The sequence below is a fragment of the Acinonyx jubatus genome, chromosome C1, assembly GCF_027475565.1.
Source record: "Acinonyx jubatus isolate Ajub_Pintada_27869175 chromosome C1, VMU_Ajub_asm_v1.0, whole genome shotgun sequence".
Lineage (NCBI taxonomy): Eukaryota > Metazoa > Chordata > Mammalia > Carnivora > Felidae > Acinonyx > Acinonyx jubatus.
In genome coordinates, this window is record NC_069381.1 from 149,157,119 (window position 1) to 149,175,632 (window position 18,514).

The 18,514-nt window shown below is 35.5% G+C and overlaps 2 protein-coding genes across 28 annotated transcripts in view; one reads left to right on the top strand and one right to left on the bottom strand.

Annotated features, from left to right (window-relative positions):
• The window catches only part of GCA (grancalcin), a 48,238-nt gene extending 39,499 nt beyond the window's left edge, over positions 1 to 8,739 (top strand). For 21 of the 23 annotated variants that reach the window (XM_053215186.1, XM_053215188.1, XM_053215189.1 and 18 more), the window contains 3 exons: positions 576 to 673; positions 4,776 to 4,834; positions 5,464 to 6,299. In XM_053215186.1, coding sequence (XP_053071161.1) covers positions 576 to 673; positions 4,776 to 4,834; positions 5,464 to 5,512 — 206 coding nt within the window. In that variant the 3' untranslated portion in view covers positions 5,513 to 6,299. Of the gene's footprint in view, positions 1 to 575; positions 674 to 4,775; positions 4,835 to 5,463 lie in introns of all 23 variants that reach the window. The other 2 variants (XM_053215191.1, XM_015082735.3) reach the window with 2 other exon arrangements.
• An 896-nt stretch (positions 8,740 to 9,635) lies between these two features.
• KCNH7 (potassium voltage-gated channel subfamily H member 7) overlaps positions 9,636 to 18,514 on the bottom strand; it is a 638,553-nt gene continuing 629,674 nt past the window's right edge. For all 5 annotated transcript variants that reach the window (XM_053215167.1, XM_027055624.2, XM_053215165.1 and 2 more), the window contains one exon: positions 9,636 to 17,235. In XM_053215167.1, the coding sequence (XP_053071142.1) occupies positions 16,969 to 17,235 (267 nt within the window). In that variant the 3' untranslated portion in view covers positions 9,636 to 16,968. The remainder of the gene's footprint in view (positions 17,236 to 18,514) is intronic.

Below are 18,514 nucleotides of genomic sequence, written 5' to 3' on the forward strand. Positions count from 1 at the left end.
CTTGCACATCCCTGAGAGGCAGCATTCACAGAGACACCTCTCCAGGAACAAAGGAGCCAGCTGGTGTCATTTCCCTCCCCCACCCTTAAGCATAAGCACATAGCTGCATGTGGGAAGTGGCATAGCACGTACACAGGCTGCCTGATTTCCTTATACCAAACCTGTGCTCTAGCAGGACTCACTTCTCAGTCAAGCATGGTAGTCTCAGAATGGCAGGCTCCTTCCCCAGAAGACCAGCACAAGCCCTTGCCTCCACCACATCTGACAGAAGAGTTCTATACAGCCTCAGTTCTGGTGCAGGTGGTATCAGGACTCATTAAACAAGCAGACTAGAGCACACCTAGTTAAAACTTGACATGTTCTGGCCAGCGACCAAACGCTGACCACAGCAGGTAAGTAGAACCTCTACAGATGACTGGCCAGAAGGATAGAGCAGCCAAAACATAAGAGCAGAACTCACACAGCAAACATCAAAGATACTCCTTGAAGCACCAGGCCCTGGATACTACATGACCTCTTCTTCATAAAGCTATTACTCTCAGGAGCAGGAGAATTAACTGGCCTTTCTAACACAGAAGAAGACCGAGACTTAGACAAAATGCCAAGATGGAGGAATTTATCCCAAATGAAAAAACAAGATAAGGCCACAGCCAGAGATCTAAGCAAAACAAACGTAAGTAACATGCCTGATGGAAAATGTAAAGCAACAATCATAAGGTTACTCACTGGGGTTGAGAAAAGAATATAAGACATCAGGGTGACCCTTGTCACAGAGGAAAAAGAGTTAAAAAAAGAATCAGAGATGAAAAATGCAATAAATGAGATTGGAAATAGGCTTGATACAATGAACAGCAGGCTGGAAGAAGCAGAGGAATGAATTAGCTATATTGAAAACAAAATGGAAAATAATGAAGATGAACAAAAGAGACAAAGAAGAGTTATGGAACGGGAGAATAGACTCAGGGAACACAGTGGCTTCATCAGATATAATAACGTTCATATTATAGGAGTCCCAGAAAAAGAAGAGAGAGAAAAGAGGGCAGAAAATTTATTTGAACAAATAAGGGCTGAAAACTTCCCTAATCTGAGGAAGGAGACATCCAGATCTAGGAGGTACAGAGAACTCCCATCAAAATCAACCAAAGCAAGCCAACACCAAGACATACTATAATTAAATTTGCAAAATATAGTGATAAAAAATATTAAAAGCAGCAAGGCAAAAGAAGTCCTTAACTTACAAGGGACAACCCAGAAGGCTAGCTGGAGATTTCTCAACAGAAACTTGGCAAGCCAGAAAGAAGTGGCATGCTGTATTTAAAGTGCTGAGTGGGAGGGGCGCCTGGGTGGCTCAGTTAGTTAAGTGTCCAACTTCGCTCAGGTCATGCTCTCACAGTTCGTGAATTTAAGCCCCACGTCAGGCTCTGGGCTGACAGCTTGGAGCCTGGAGCCTGCTTCGGATTCTGTGTCTCCCTCTCTCTCTGCCCCTCACCCGCTCACACTCTGTCTCTCAAACATAAACATTAAAAATAAACTGAAAAAAAAAAAAGTGCTGAGTGGGAAAAATCTGCAGCCAAGAATACTTTATCCAGCAAGTCCATCATTCAGAATAGTTGAGTTTTCTAGACAAGCAAAAACGAAAGGAATTAGTGACCACTAAACCAGCTCTGCAAGAATATTAAAGGAGACTGAGTGCAACAGAGAGAGACCAAAAGTGATGGTCTTGTCTAAAGACAAGAAAGGATGAGAGAAAAATCTCCAGAAACAATGACAAAATAAGTAATAAAATGGCACTAAATACATTTCTCAAGGACTATTTTGAATGTAAATGGACTTAACACTCCACAATCAAAAGACATATGTTGTCCAAATGGATTAAAAAACAAGACTCATCTATACATTGCCTATAAGAGACTTGTTTTAGACCTAAAGACACCTGCAGATTGAAAGTGAGGGGATGGAGAAAAATTTATCAAGCAAATGGATGTCAAAAGAATGCCAGAGTTGCAATGCTTATATAAAACAAATAGAATTTAAAACAAAGACTGTAATAAGATATATAGAAGGGTACTTACATCATAATAAAGGGGACAATTCAACAAGACTATCTACCAATTTGCAAATATTTATGTACCCAACATGAGAGCAGTTAAATATATAAAACAATTAACAAACATAAAGGAATTAATGATAATAATATAATGATAGTAGGGGACTTCAACATCCTGACTTACATCAATGGACAGCTAATCTAAACAGAAAATAAACAAGGAAACAATGTCTTTGAATGACACTCTGGACCAGATGACTTAACAGATATATTTGGAACATTCCATCCTAAATCAGTATAAAACACATTCTTTTCAAGTACATATGAAACATTCTCCAGAATAGATCACATGTTAGGTCACAAATCAGGCCTCAGTTATACAAAAGGATTGAAATCATACCATGCATCTTTTCTGACTACAACACTATGATACTAGAAGTCAACTACAAGAAAAACAACTTAGAGAGATCATAAATATACAGACATTAAACAGTATTGTACTAAACAATGAATAGGTCATCCAGGAAATTAAAAAAAAATACGTGGACACAAATTAAAATGAAAACACAATGGCCCAGAATCTTTGGGATGAAGCAAAAGCAGTGCGGAGAGGGAAGTATATAGCAATACGTGTCTATCTCAAGAAGCGTAGAGCCAGAAAAATTAATCCTCAAATGTTTGTAGAACCACAAAAGACCCCAAATAGCCAAAGCAACCTTGAAAAAGAAAAGTAAAGCTGGAGGCATCACAATTCCAGACTTCAAATTAGATCACAAAACTATAGTAATTGAAACAGTATGGTGCTAGCACAAAATTAGACATATAGATCAATGGAACAGAATAGAAAACCCAAAAAATGACCCCACAATTATGTAGTCTGTTAGTCTTTGGCAAAGCAGGAAAGAATATCCAATGGGAAAAAGACAATCTCTCCAACAAATAGTGTTGGGAAAACTGGACAGCAACATGGACCACTTTCTTATACCATACACAAAAATAAATTCAAAATAGATTAAAGACCTAAACTGTGAGCCTTAAAACCATAAAAATTCCAGAGGAGAACACAGGCAGTCACCTCTTTGAAATTGGCCATAGCAACTTTTTTCTAGATATGTCTCCTGAGGCAGGGGAAACAAAAGCAAAAATAAACTATTGGGACTTGATCACAATAAAACACTCATGGGGTACTTGGTTGGTTCAGTCAGTAAAGCATTCAACTCTTGATTTCAGTTCATGTCATGATCTCATGGTTTCATGGGTTTGAGCCCTGCATCGGACTCTGCACTGGTGGCATGGAGCCTGCTTGGGATTCTCCCTCTCTCTCTGCCCCTCCCTCACTCACATTCTCTATGTCTCTCTCAAAATAAATAAATAAGCTTAAAAAAATAAAATAAAACACTTCTGCACAGCAAAGGAAACAATCAACAAAACTAAAAGGCAACCTATGGGACTGGAGAAGATATTTTCAAATGGCATGCCTGATAAAGGGTTAGTATCCAAAACATATAAAGAACATTATAAAATTCAACATCCAAAAAACAAATAATCCAATTAAAAAATGGGCAGAAGACATGAATAGACTTTTTTTTCAAAGAAGACATCCAGATGGCCAACAGACACATGAAAAGATGCTCAACATCACTGTTCACCAGGGAAATACAAATCACAACTACAATGAGTTCCCCACCCCTAACAGAATGGCTAAAATCAACACAAAAAACAACAGGTGTTGGTGAGGCTGTGGAGAAAGGGGAATCCTCTTGCACTGTTGGTAGGAATGCAAACTGGTGCAGCTACTCTGGAAAACAGTATGAAGGTTCCTCAAAAAGTTAAAAATGGAACTATCATACAATCCAGTAATTGCACTATTAGGTATTTACCCAAAGAATACAAAAATCCTGATTCAATGGGATACATACACCCAGATATTTATAACAGTATTATCTATAGTAGCCAAATTATGAAAAGCCCAAGTATCCATCTATTGATGAATGGATAAAGAAGATGTGGTATGTATACACAATGGAATATTACTCAGCCATCAAAAGGAATGAAATCTTGCCACTTGTGACACGGATGGAGCTAGAGAGGTCCAAGCTAAGTGAAATAAGTCCATTAGAGAAAGACGTATACCATATGATTTCACTCACATGTGGAATTTAAGAAATGTGCAAAGGGAAAAAAGAGGCAAACCAAGGAACAGAGTTTTAGCTATAGAGAGAACAAACTGATGGTCAACAGAGGGGAGGTGTTTGGGGGGATGGGTTAAATAGGTGATGGGGATTAAGGAGTGCACTTGTGATGAGCACCGGATAATGTGTGGAAGTGTTGAATTACAATATTGTACACCTGAAACTAATACTCCACTGTATGTTAACTAGCTGGAATTTAAAGAACAACTTTAAAAAAACCTTAAAAACATTTATTTTCATTTTTATTAATTATTTTGAGAGAGAGAGAGCACAGGAGCAGGGGAGGGACAGAGAGAGAGAGGGAGAGAGAATCCCAAGTAGGCTCTGCACTATCAGCACAGAGCCTGACACGGGGCTCAAACTCACAAACCTCAAGATCTTGACCTGATGCTTAACCGACTGAGCCACCCAGGCACCCCTAAAAAATCCTTTTTTTAAAAAATTGAAAATGAAATTAGTCATTTTTTAGAACCTAGGGGCACTAAGCATTTACAACTATATATTTAAAATTGTAATAAATTTTTGTTTGTTTAAAGATTTCTTTAGGAGAAGAGACCACTTACAACAAGGGGTTGTGCATTTTGTATATGATGATGTAAGTATTCTGGGATTTACACTGTTCCCTAGATGTGTTCATAATTGTTAAAAAAAATTTAAGAGGTCTCTGGTACCAATAATGGGAATAATATATTTTATAGACCATATTCCTTTTCTGAATTTATCAGCTAAATGCAAATAAAAGGTTAAATACTTGTATAAATATCAAGTTGACATTATATTATAAAGGTACTTCTAAATTTTATGACATGTTTTTGGCAGTTTACCTTTCAAATCATTTTTAAGGGCAAAGCTACCATTTTTATAAAGAGTAGTTTATTTTTTGGTAATCTTCAAGAGGAAATTTTCATCTATGATGATAAATTATGAAGCTGTTCATTTCTCATTTCAAATGGTTGCAATTAACCTGATTCCAGTGTTTTTTTTTTTTTTAATTGAAACTAATTATATTTCACATGTACTTCAATGTTTCAGGGTTTTTGTTTTGTTCTTGTTGTGAGGAAGTTAGGGAGTCAACACTTCCCTGCTAGTACATACTGGTTTAAATTACAAACCTTGGAAACTTTAAAAATTTCCCCTCTTGTGAAAATGTTTTCATGGAGTGTAATTAATCAAAAGCAAAAAGCCTTTTGTTGTTACCAGCTGATGATTTTACTTATGTGTTAGTTTTTGCAGGGTACTATGGCAATTTGAATGTCTAGAATTTGAAAGCTGAAGAAATACTGTGAATTTTTTTTACTTGGAAGACATGAACTGGACTACTTTGAATTTAATGCTTTTTTGGCTTTTCCATGTTTCTACCTTGTTATAAGTCTGTCCTATTTCTATGTGTTTTTACTTTAGTGCATAATTTAAAGCAATACAAGAAGTGTTTTTGTATTTGGAATAGTAGTGCTTTTAGGAAAGCTGTTCACTTAACATATCTTAGTATCATAAAACATTGGTATATGATGAATTGATGTAAATACCTTTTAGCCTTAATTTTTAACATTGTAAATCCAGAAGAATGTATTTACAAGATAGATAATATAAGAAGCCAAATGTGAAAGCCTACATAAAGCTAATGTATACTTACCTGAAGGTTACAAATTATACATTGAATTTTTTTTCCTCGTTGTTGGTTTTGAAGGTGAACTAGAAGTCTGGATTTTGTGCCATATTTGTAGAAGGGTTTCTTTATTCCTTGATTGCATAATTTAAGAAGAGAAACTCACTGGTCTTTGCCTATGAAGAAGAAAATCGTAGTTCCTAAAATTTCGTATTACGTCACCTTAAGTAGACTGCAAATTAATATATAGAGAAATAAGGCTACAGGAAGCATTTTTTCCTTTATTTTTTTCAGTGTATATTTTTCTTCAATATGCTTTATTATCTTCTGTGGAAAAAAAAGTTCTTAACAGAACATACGTTTTCTCTCTGCATTTTTTTTTTCATTAGTGATGACCTAGAGGGCCTAAAATGGCATCTTCCTTTTAAATCTAGACTTTCTGGAAGTGACACATATTTTTGTGTGAGATGTCACATTGAAATGTTGAGATGTCAACATTTCAATGTATTCTATTAAACTAAATTGTTTCATATATAATGCCAACTGTTTACGAAGTTAAAAAAATCAAGTAATCTACCAATTTGTTTAGATAGTCAGAAACTGTAAGTTCACCTTTCTTGACAACATTAGCCACAGGTTTTGGCATTGCTAAACTGGCAAGTCGTTGAATGCAGGTGTGTAATGTGGGGGGTACTGACCACAGCAGGCACCACACCCTGTTTCAGAGTGGCATCACTGTGGAAATTGCAAACTGGTCATCACATCCTTAGCGTTTCAGACCCCTGATATGAGCTGTTGTAGTTAATCCTGCCCCTTTCCTTGCAAACACTCTTAAGTCTTTCTTAATGAAGATTTGAAACACCATGTGTTTTTCTTACACCTTAACTGAATGTCTTCCAGCTTCAAATGTGAGTACAAATTGATGTAATTTTAGTATGACTGGTGACCAAATTAATTATTCTTTTTAGAAAATTCCGGATTTCTTAAAGGATGGAGGATGAATGGTAGCATCTTGAAAAAAAGAAAAGTTTCGTAAACTTACAGAATTTTAAATCCACTTTTACTTTCAACAGTCCTGGAAAGGAAGTATTGGGTAGTCATTTTGACGTTGTATTTTTAGATAATTAGCTGTCAGATTCAGTTGGTCAGCAGTATAAACGTGTGAATAAATAATCCATATACTTTTGTCCTCTGGCTGCTAATTTTTTTTCCATGAACATATATTTGATAATGTGAGAGGATGTTAACTGAGGTATAAAATAAAATACAGTATTCTAATTAGAAGTGTTGTAGAAGAAACGAATGTAAACACACTCTTACATCATTCATGTTGAATGAGGATGATAATATGACTCAGCAGCCTGGTATCTTAACATCCAGCTTATAGGTAATTGCATTGCGGTACCGTTCTGACGTCAGTTATAATTTTTCTTACTTGTAGGCTAATGGTTGAGGCTAAAAACTTTAAAAATGATATATGATATTTTTCATTTAAGTTTCTGCCAAATGACACTTTGTATTAGAACTCTTCATATGATTCTCTAACTCGTCCTTTTCCAAAGGTGTTTCTGTGAATTTTGGTCATGGTCAGTCTGTGAAGCCGTTTCAGTGACCAAACATATTTGGGAAATTCTCACCCTTTTCAGGGAGCTTGATAAAGCCTAAGGTACAGAAAATCCTGTTTACTTCTGTTTGACATAGTTTGTTCCAAAAATTTTTGACCACAGAACTCCTTTCGCTAGCAGAACTAATTTTCCATGCCAATCCAACTTGTCAGACAGTTCTTTTGCACTGTCCGTTAACTAGATAATCTTATAAAACGTTAGGCGTAGAGGATATTTTAGATGGAGTTTTTATACCGAAATGCAACTCACTTTTTGATGCTTTAAAGATAATTGATGTAAACAGACATCCATTACTAAAGTAAAAATTAAATAGTCTTATGATGAAAAAGGACTGGAATATGAATATCGTATGGTAGTTTGTACTGGTTAACTCACACCCAGTTTTCTTGTAAAGAGTAAAATATTGAATAATGTACACTCTTAACATCTAAGTGCTTTTATTTATACAGTAAACATGTTTCCATGTCATTTTGAGAATTTTTTAATAAACATTCAAATAGCTTGCTGTAAAGTTTTGTATCATACAAAATCTGTTAACATATATGAGATGCTTCAGTTCAAATAACAGTGCAGTTAATTCACCTCCGCCTAAAAAACTGCCAAATGGTTCAATGTCAGATATTGCACTTCTATTGTGAGTGGCAGTTTACACCTTTTAAATTATATCAAGGGGAAATAAATACTGTTGGAATCTTAATTTGGTCCACTTTAAAGTAATTTCAAGGACTGTGCTCATTTGATCTATTTAAGCATGCATTCAGAAACAAAAAGTAATTTAAAAGTGTCAAATAATATATTTATTTCCAGAAAAGGTATTCACCCTGGAAGAAAGTAGAATTTATTAATGAAGTTCAAAGTCTGTGCAGTTTAAAAAATGACAAACATCAATTTATAATTCTTTCTCTAAGGAAAATATAGAAATCAAGTTCACTTGTACTCTTACGGCATTACTAAACTGGACACACTAAATGAATACAATTTGTCAGAAATGTGCTTTTCTTTTGTACTTTTGACAAATTCACAGATGATATGTTTTCTCGAATTTGTAGCAGTTTTCTGGGAAATTAATAGGAATAAATTTGTGAACATCTGGTAATTAAATCTAGTGAGTAAAAATCCAAGACTTCTTTCACGTTAGCATTTTTTCTTTTCTTTTAAACTTTAAAATGCAGCCATGGGTGTTTTATTAAGTTTGAAACTTGTATTAAAAAACCACATCTTTTTGATTTTGTAAGCACTTTGAAATAAATGTACAATTCTAAGCTATCATCTAAGAGTATGTCTAGACTTTATAATAAAATTAGATGACACAAAGAAAAAACAAATATTTAAAACTTCTGTTATAGTGATGAATGCAGAGAAGATTTTAAATGAATACTGTTGAGGTAATTTGTAGTATAGAATAAGGTTACAACATCAGATATGTCCATATATTAAGTTACATATTTCCTGTAATTTAGAATACTGAGCACAAAACTACTTTCCAGCAAAACATCAGGACACTTACGAAAAATTTGTCTGGCTCACTATCAACTCATTATTTGGATGCTGGGAAATCTGTGCTTTTGTTTCTTGCCATTTCTTTTCCTACTTGTTCTAAAAAACTTATTTTACCGGCATCTAATAAAGAAAAGAGCCTTATATTGCTTAACATTCCTTTTACCCAGGTAGCTTGGCAATGTACAGCTTTGTGTATTATTTTGTGAGCATTCAGGAATAACTTCAGGTGTGCTTCTGCAAATCTGAATGTAGCGTAAGTAGACATTGGCAGCACTCCTACATTACTATGACGCACCAGACGGGGTGAGGAGGGTCCTTGCCTATATGCTACTTACATTTCCAACCCTCCCACAACATCAGAGACGGTGGCGATTTGGAAAGCTCACAGGAAATGAGAATTTTGGCTCTGTCATCATTTAATAGCTATATTCAGAGACAAATATGCCAGGAATTAGTACCTTCATCAGATAACACTGTTGGGGGGGGGGCGGATCCCAACATTTTCCCTTAAGCATGAAAATATAAGTATGTGCTTTACAGATACATGCAGTCATTTGCATTTTAGCTGGCTATACTTAATCACATTTATATTGCTGTGATAACTGAAATTTCAAGAGACAACCTGAACAGGTATGTATGTTCCAGAAACATACTAAATAAAGATCCATAGGCCATATCAGAAAATTTTCGGGTTAGCCGAACTTTTGGATGCATATTTAATTTCCCAAAGCTATCTAAATGCATCACCTTCAAATCTCTCTTATGGCAAGAGATTTTAAGTTTTTAAATAGCTTATTCATACTTTGCTTCTTTTTCTAATCAGCCTCACTTAAAGATACCAATACGTTTGTTTCTGCTAATCTATATTTGATTTGGTTTTTCATTTATTAAATAGCAAAATGTTCTCTCGGCTTCTTAAACCTAAAAAAATGAATGGTGGAGAATCTAAACCACTAAACAGAGTAAATAGTCCTTAGCTTAGAAAATGCCACATTATGACCAACTGATTTTGTGGAAAAGGTTTCTCTGAAGATAGATGCTTTTTCTTAAATAATAGATAAATGATTCTAGGGGAGGAATTAGAATATATGAAACATAGGCAAATGAAAATAATGTTATCTGGATATTTTCATTCTTGACGAAAAAAATGAACCATCCACGCATTATACCAAATGTGTCCCATGTAATTTGAATCCTGCTCAGTTATCAGAAATTTTAAATAATGGAACGGTAGATGTTTTAGTCAATTACCACTGTGTGCTTGACAGTCAAAAGTAAGTGAAATGTTTTTACAGTTCTTTAATTTTAGACGTAATGCTTTTACCACCCAGTCCAGTTTACTAGTGTCCCAGTGAACTCCGTAAAACCGCAGTGGCACTGTTGCAATTATGGGATTTCGTGAAGTACATCAGCACCGCCATGCCTGTATCTAGCACTCTACCTAGTAAAATGTTGGAAATAGTTGGCTTCTCTAATAAAAGCTAGCTAATGAGATTTACTTTCTTTTTCCCCAAAATAATTTCTTTTACAAATTCTTGAATTTTCATGTATAAATAGATCAGAAAGTATATGCTTCGTTCTTAAATTATGTATATATACTATATTTTCAATACAACTTGTACACTTTTAGCTACCAAAAATCTGCAACCATTTTTACATGAAATTTACATTTTTCTTATTTACAGTTATTTGTAGGTTATTGCAAAACTAGTTGTGCAAGTAGATTACACTGCCAATACCCACATACCAATCTTTGAAGAAAATATTTGCTAAAAAATAAATATATCCGCACAGAGTATTTCAAAAGCGTCATGATTTCATGCTACATTATGTGCATAAAGACTAGGAAAAAGTATGTGTTTTGGTAGATTGTTTCATTACATTTAAAGCATTCCAAGGTACTTACTACTTAACCAATGTGAGTGAACTTCTTTTTATCAGATGACTGACATTTTCAAATGATTACACGCATTATTTTTTGAAATGTATTATTGAACTGGCAAACATTCTGGTATATATTTTTCTATCAAAATCATAGAATGCAAATTTCAGCTAGAAGGAGGTGTGTCTAATTAAAGTCAGTAGGTACCCGGGAGATGAAAACTAGGGTTTCCTCGGTGTTTTTATGTTTGGAAAAAGGGTGCCATATTCAATGTTATTGTAACATTGTATCTTCTGAAGAGACTGTGGAGGAGGTAAGTATAAGATGACCAGTCCTTAAATTTTACTCCAAAATAAATGAGGTTGATGAGATGGTGTGGAATTTTCTTACATATACTCAGAATACTTAATACAGTGTCAATACAAAAAGGATATGATTTAAGTGCTAACAGGTGTGATTATTTTTCATTTAAAAATGATGCATACAAGGGAAACACCAAAAGTGAAGGTTAAACATACAGTGTTTTAAAACCATAGGTGTACCAAATTATTTTGTATCTCTCAAAATATAAATTCACTAACGAAAGTCACAAATGTCATGACTTCATGACTACCAGTTAGGAATTCAGCTAAGTTTTGACATTAGCTTTTCAAGAAAAATCATGTTAAATTTGCCACTTCTCATAATAAACATTTTATTGGGAGCATTTCTCTAATACTTGCTACTCATTTAAAAGTTTGATTTTGATTGCTAAAACAATGAAATCGGTCAGTTGATCATATGGTTCTGTGTTCTTAACATTGCATTCCTACAGACGTTTCATCCTATTCATAGTGATAATGTATTTTAAAAAATGTCTTGTTAGTCATCTCCCTCAACCTCCACTTAATAGTTTATATAAATAGGCCTTGTGATAATTTCTTTTCATGCTGTCAATTATTAATAATTCACGTCTTCCGTGAATTTTCTGTATCGTATATTCTTAGAGCAAGTGTATTTGTACTACAGAACATGTAATGAATTATTCTAAGGTTGGGCACTGATCAGTCACAGCAACTAACACCTTACAAAGCATTTTAAAACATCCTTTTAGTTTTTAAAATGGTAACATCACTTTGTTGTAAGTTAAGTGGAACCCAGAGACAGAAGCTTTGAATGAGAACACTTAAGAAGCGAGGGGGTAAGGGGTAAAGTACTGCATACCTAGAAAACCATCACAACTCAAATATAGAATTCTATGGATGTTGGACACCGACAATTTTTGACAAATACGGGGATGCTATAGCAGAGGATAGCTTTCCTAAAACCGGTGTTCTCGTACTCTGAGTAAATAGATCTTTGAGAGCCTTGTGAGAATCACTGTATAGATTTTTGTCAGAGTGGGAATGCTGTCAGTGTTGGGTAGGGGGAAGAGCCATGGAAGGTTTTCAGAAGACCTAGGTCATGCTACGGCACTGCCACCATAATGACACTGTATTTGTGATGATGCACAAGTCACATAAAGAGCTTATAGTTACACGGTGCTTTATGGTTTACAAAGCACTTCCATATACGTACTTCAGAGGCTCCCCAACACTCCTCAAGATATTTAAGACATTGCCTTCATAATTTTGGCTACTGGGGTTCACCGAGGGTTTGTCCTAAAAGTGGAGAAGGTAGGATTTTAATTCAGGTTTATGACACCAAGTCTCTTGCCATTTCTACCATTGCACACTGGACTTAGGCAGGCAGTCTGTTTAGCGTATCTGTGCATGATGGTGTGGGCCTAGAAGCCTGCAAAGGACCACTACAACTATAAATTCTATTTTATGAGAAAATAGAAAGTGTATTCTCTTTCAACACTATTTTGAAAATGCATTTCCAAATACCCATCTGGGAACTACGTCACGGATCTAAAGAGGGGCTTCCCCAGTGAGCCGGTCTTTACGGACCACTTTTTAGTAGCACTGAATTCAACAGATCACTGATTCAGAGTACACAGGTTTGTAACAATGACATTCATACTCTCACTATCATTATAAATAGTATTACTTTAAAGCTAAAAACCTAATAGTGCAAAATGCAATTAGAGAAAACAGTAACTACTCTTGTGTCTTCTGAATCAAAACCTTCAGTCTTGTTAATGGCTATTTAGCTGGAGGCATAGCACATTACAGAAAAGCTTTATTGTGGAAAAAACTTTTTGTCTTCCTGATTGTTTTTAATATCGTGGTCCTGGATGAGAATCAAAGAATCTAGCATTTTAGGGGCACCTATGTGTGCCAGGCACTTTACAATATGTTATCTCACTTCTTCCTCAAGCTTCTTTGAGGCAGGTACCATTATCTCAGTTTTACAAATTCAGGAAAAAGACTCAGGGAGGTTAATTAAATTAAATTGGTCAGGGTCACACAGCTATTCATGAGAGAACTCCTGAGACCCACGTGGGTCTGACTGCAGAGCCCATGCTCTGCGTTAGTGATTCTCAAAGTTCTTGTGTTTATGGAGATCATATAGAAGAGGGCTTGTTAAAAGATGATTGCTGGGTTCCACCTCTAGAGTTTCTGAGTCAGTAGGTCTGGGTGGGGCCCATGAATATGCATTTCTAGCATGATCCCTGGCTGTTTTAGTACTGCCAATTCTAGGCCTACATGGGAAGACATCATCATCTGTCTTCCAAGTGCCTCTGAACTTACATGATAGACACATTTTTCTATCGTGCAAAAATCAAGATCTGAAATTTTTTGTAATTTATAAAAATTTTGATTTGCAGTAGGAATCTCCTCAAATACATTGTCTACTTTTGGTTTCAATCATGGATAAGCAATTTAAAGACTACTATGTTCCAAATCAGTGTTGCGACTCATTTTTAATAACGATCTCCCACATTCCTTTTTTTAATCATGAAAAGCCTTCAAGGGAAAGATTTTCCTGTTAGAATGATTGTTTTAGGTATGCCGACGAGGTGATAAACTTTTTCCTTTGATAACATATGAAGGGATTTTAAATGACATCTGGTTAAAGAAATGGTTCTTTTAGGCTTTTGGGAACCACTGTTAAAGATAAACCTCCAAAAGGACCTGTAAGCAGCTGTCATATACATATATCCAACCTCACACCAAATGCCACTAGGCCGTATACGATACCCATATCTTCTGACTGGAAGAGCGGGACAATTCATCTCTGATGACCAATCCATTACCATGGACATAAGAAAAGGAGGCTGTCCCAAATTTGCCCCTGCCTTCTCATGTCTGTTGAATGGGTGAATTTTAATTTAAAACTCCTGCAAGAACATTGCTTCAACATTTTTCATTCCTAGTTTCCTTACCAACTAATTAGAACATGGGACTCCTCTCTAAGGTAAAAGGATATGTCCCGCTCTTTGCCCAGCAATAACAGCAGGAAAACAACTCACTCAGATAAACTTCAGATTTTAGATGGAATTTTATTTAGGCCTGGGAACCAGATCTCACTATTTTTAGGTGGAAAGCATCATTTGTATTAAGTGCTTCGAATTACCTAGGAGGACAGCAGTGCTCCTACTGCGGGGACTGATGGGCAGTCAACCCTGCCTCTCAGGAGGATCCCCAATGGAGCGGTCAGACTGTTGGCCACAGCAAGCATGACAAGTGATTTCAGGCATTGGACCTTTGACTGGGATAAGGAGATGCATTTTGTAAATTAAGATAACTGCTTTGGTCATCTCTAAGTCATTTTAACCATTGAAAGCCTCTGACATTTCTGCCTAACTAATCACATGTTAGCTTTTCCAGGCTCTTGTTAAGCTAATATCCTAGAAGAGGGGACCTTCTTAATCCTGTCCAGTTCTCTGAGACTTAGATTTTAATATCAAGGAATTATTTTATGTCAAGGCATTAAGAGGAAGAATGTCTTATGCAAAACTTTTAGCAAGCTGGAAACTTGTATACTATTCCCCATCTTTCCATTCCTTCAAGCTCAATTTTTATTTATTTATTTTTTTTCATGCTCAGTTTTTATAAAGAAGTATAGAGGCTTTATGTGGGATTTTATGCACGTCACAGCAAGTGTTGGAGCTGAAGCATCCACTAATCAATCAGATCTAAATTCCTCACCTGCCAAATCCTCACTCTCTACAAATGACAGTCTCTGGTGAATTCATTCTGACTTTCCCTGGAGCTTAGGCCGGCAATCCTTATGAAATTTGTTGCAGCTGCAAAAATATGCCTAACTATAGATATAAAATCCTCAAATAGTCCTCTGAATCAACGTTAGCCATTTGCCTCCCCCAGCTAGGCACCCATAAATGTTTGTTGAATGAAGGAAAGAAAGCATTAGTCCTTAAATTTGTATCTGCCTAACACCAAATGGTTTGGGAAGCTAGTTAAACTTGTTCTGTTTTTTACTGAATTGACTAGTCATTTTGCCATACATACTTTATCGCTTATGTTTTCTTTTTTTTCGAACATTTAGCAGGGATAAGAATGTGTTCACGCCTACAGATTGCCTCCCACACATGTGACCATTTAAAAATATATAGGGGGCAACTTAAGGTCACTTTCATCATTTTAAGTAGTGCAATAGCTTTGTAAATTTAAAGGAATTGCTTATATTTGAAACCAATAGTGTCAAAGGTAAAAGTAAGTCAATAGATTACATTTCTATCCTGGAGGAATGGAAACTAATCCATTTAATAACGTACACAGATATAATATTTCTTTAAAAATATATGTGGGCGTAAGAATTATTAAAGAAGGAAGAAACTTGCAAAAAATTTCAAGATTTCGTTCAGAAGGAAAGGATATACTAGATCAGCCCATAATAAAATTAAAATTGTACTCAAAGGAATTGAAAAATAAAACAACTAAAAATTGACAACTCAGAATCTTAAATTAACTTGCAGTTTTTTCTGTATCCTGATTTTATGAGAAGCATATCGTACCCCCTCCGAAAAAGTCTAACAGTGAACGATATTTAAAATATATTCCATTGTATGTTCTGATATTCTGGGGTCCAAATATATTCAGCCCAATTCATACAGAATGCATTTTCATTTAATCTTTGATTAACAAATGTGTTTGAGTAACTGAACAAAACAAATTTTACTGCTGGTGTCTTCATTTCCTTTACAGGCAGGTACAAGCATATTGTTTTTCCACAGCTGGGATTAAATCGAAAACCGTGGAACAACATATGCTTAAATGGGAGCTAGTTTTGCCATGCAAATCCACTGGGTTGCACATTTTTAAAAAAGAACCATGTGTGTCCACTCTTTTGCTCCAATTCAGGATTGCCCTAATATATGAATCAGAGGAAAGCTGTAGATATCACTTTGTGTCAGTCACACCTTGGCAGTTCTTGAGAAGACTCCCTTCCCCTCCTCAAAAAAAAAAAAAAAAATAATAATAATAATAAAAAGAGAGAGAAACTTGTTTCTACTTGTTTCTAAATATGCAAGGAAATGTGCCAGTGAGAAATATGTTAGGTAGTTTGTAAACGCAGTTGGAGACAGAATTTTAAGTCAAAAGTCCTTTTTGTCCTCATTAAAGCTGGCCTATATTCATGTATTTGGAGATGGACACCCAATGTGGTCGAAGATTCAGAACTCTAAAACTATTTTTTTTTTTTCAGTGTGGTGAAATGGATGTAATTAACTATAAACCTCTCAGAACAGAAGGGTATCTGCTCTGAGTGACTTAAGTTCCCTTTCTACCCCTGGAACTTCCGTGAGTTTAGGATCTTCCATGATTTGCTTCCATGAACAATGTCACCCCTTGGTTTCTTACTTGCTTGGAAGGCATTTTCATAACAAAGTACAGGTTTAGTAAAAGTAGTAAGTAGGAGTCTCCATGCAAGAGAAATTGGAGTTTCCTAACATGCACGTGATTTAAAAAAAATAAATAAATAAAAATAAAATAAGATGCCTGGAGATGCTGGCAGTTTTAACATTTGGAACAAAAGAGTTCATATGTATATTTACATCCTAATTGCTCAATTTTACCTTACAAGCTTCAATTTAGGAAAATATACAGTACTTTTGCATATAATGGTAACTTGTGAGCCCCTGAGTCAAGTAGAGAGGATTTAAATACAAAAAAAGGAAAACAGCCATTAAAAGCACTTACATTGTATGTGGAGTAAATAGTACAAAATGATTATTTCCCCGGAAGACCAGGATCAGAAACATGCCTATGAAGACCCAAGATTCCTACAGTGCTTAGGGATGAATCTGTCAAAGAAGGATGCCTAATTGGATGAAGGTAAGTTTTTCTTTGCCGCGGGTGAAGCTCTAAAGAGAGATCACTGTCTTGTTTTAAAAGTGAAGTCAAGTTGTCTTCCGAAGCTGTGTTCAGATGCACCCCACTTGAGAGGGAGTCTTTGGATTTAAGTTTAGATTTTTCAAGGTCTAGAAATTCAGGACACTGAGAGAAAGACAAGAAAACACGTTTTTACAATTCATTTGGACAGATTGCTAAAATTACACTCACGAAATCAAAATACGTTTTATTTCCCCATTAATCTATATTTGATTAGTGGTATTAACCAAACTTTCCCTCCCAAGGCCGGATCAAGGCTTTGGAGGTTGGGCATCAGTTTATCCTAAACAACCATTCTAAGAACTTTAATTTTGCACTGAAGCCAGATCAGATTCATACAGATACATACATACATACATACACACAATTTAACATTGAGTTTGAGTTTCCAGATGAATTTTAATTCAAAATTCAAGACAAAACTAAGATCAGAAATGTGTGTCATTTGGTGACTAGAGGGAAAAAAACAAACGAAGGAAAATCACCCATCCTTGGTCAGAAAATATTACCTAAATCCACTGAAAACAAAGAACAAAGTACACAGTTTTGCAAGGTTAGAGACATTCAAAACTAGCTAGGGATAAAAAAATTTCTACTTTCATATCTCAGAAAGATTTCATTATTTTCTTTCTTCACATTTCTCCCTGTTATTAATGTAGCTTAATTTCCCATAATATTTTGCATTAAATTTCCAAACTTCTAAAAAAATCTTACAAGACTGTGCTGGGTCCACCTTCCTTAGAGTCAGTTTGGCTATTCGGCTTAAGTAATTAAAAATAATTTGCCATGCAGACCTTCATATTAACATAAGTCAAAAGGCCTTAGAAGTCTTTAGGGGCATCTGGGTGGCTCAGTCCATTAAGCATCCAACTCTTGATTTCAACTCTGGTCATGATCTCATAGTTGGTGAGATCGCACCCTGAATGGGGTTCTGTGCCTACAGTGGGGGGCCTGCTTGGGATTCTCTCTCTCTCTGCCCTTCCCTCTCTCTCCCAAAATAAATAAACATTTTTAAAAATTTATTAAAATATTTTTATTAAAAAGACCTTAGAAGTCTTCAGAGGCAAGATAAAGGACACTTTAACATTACTCCTTTTACTATCATGGAGATGTGAAAAGTTTAGAGATCTCTGGTGATGGGTGGGGTACAAATGAGATTACTAGTCTGATCTCACTGGAACTTCAGATCCTCTGTGGACAACCGCTCTTTCTCCTCCCCTTACTTCCTCCTGGAGACGGTGACCAAGAGCACCTCTTGTCACCATAGTAAATTACAGACTATTCTTTGAAGTAACTTTTTGGACCCAGGGCTACAGCTTTCAAAGCTCTACCGTATATAAACTCAAGCAGATTGATTCTTGAAAAGAACTTTTTCTTAGGGGGA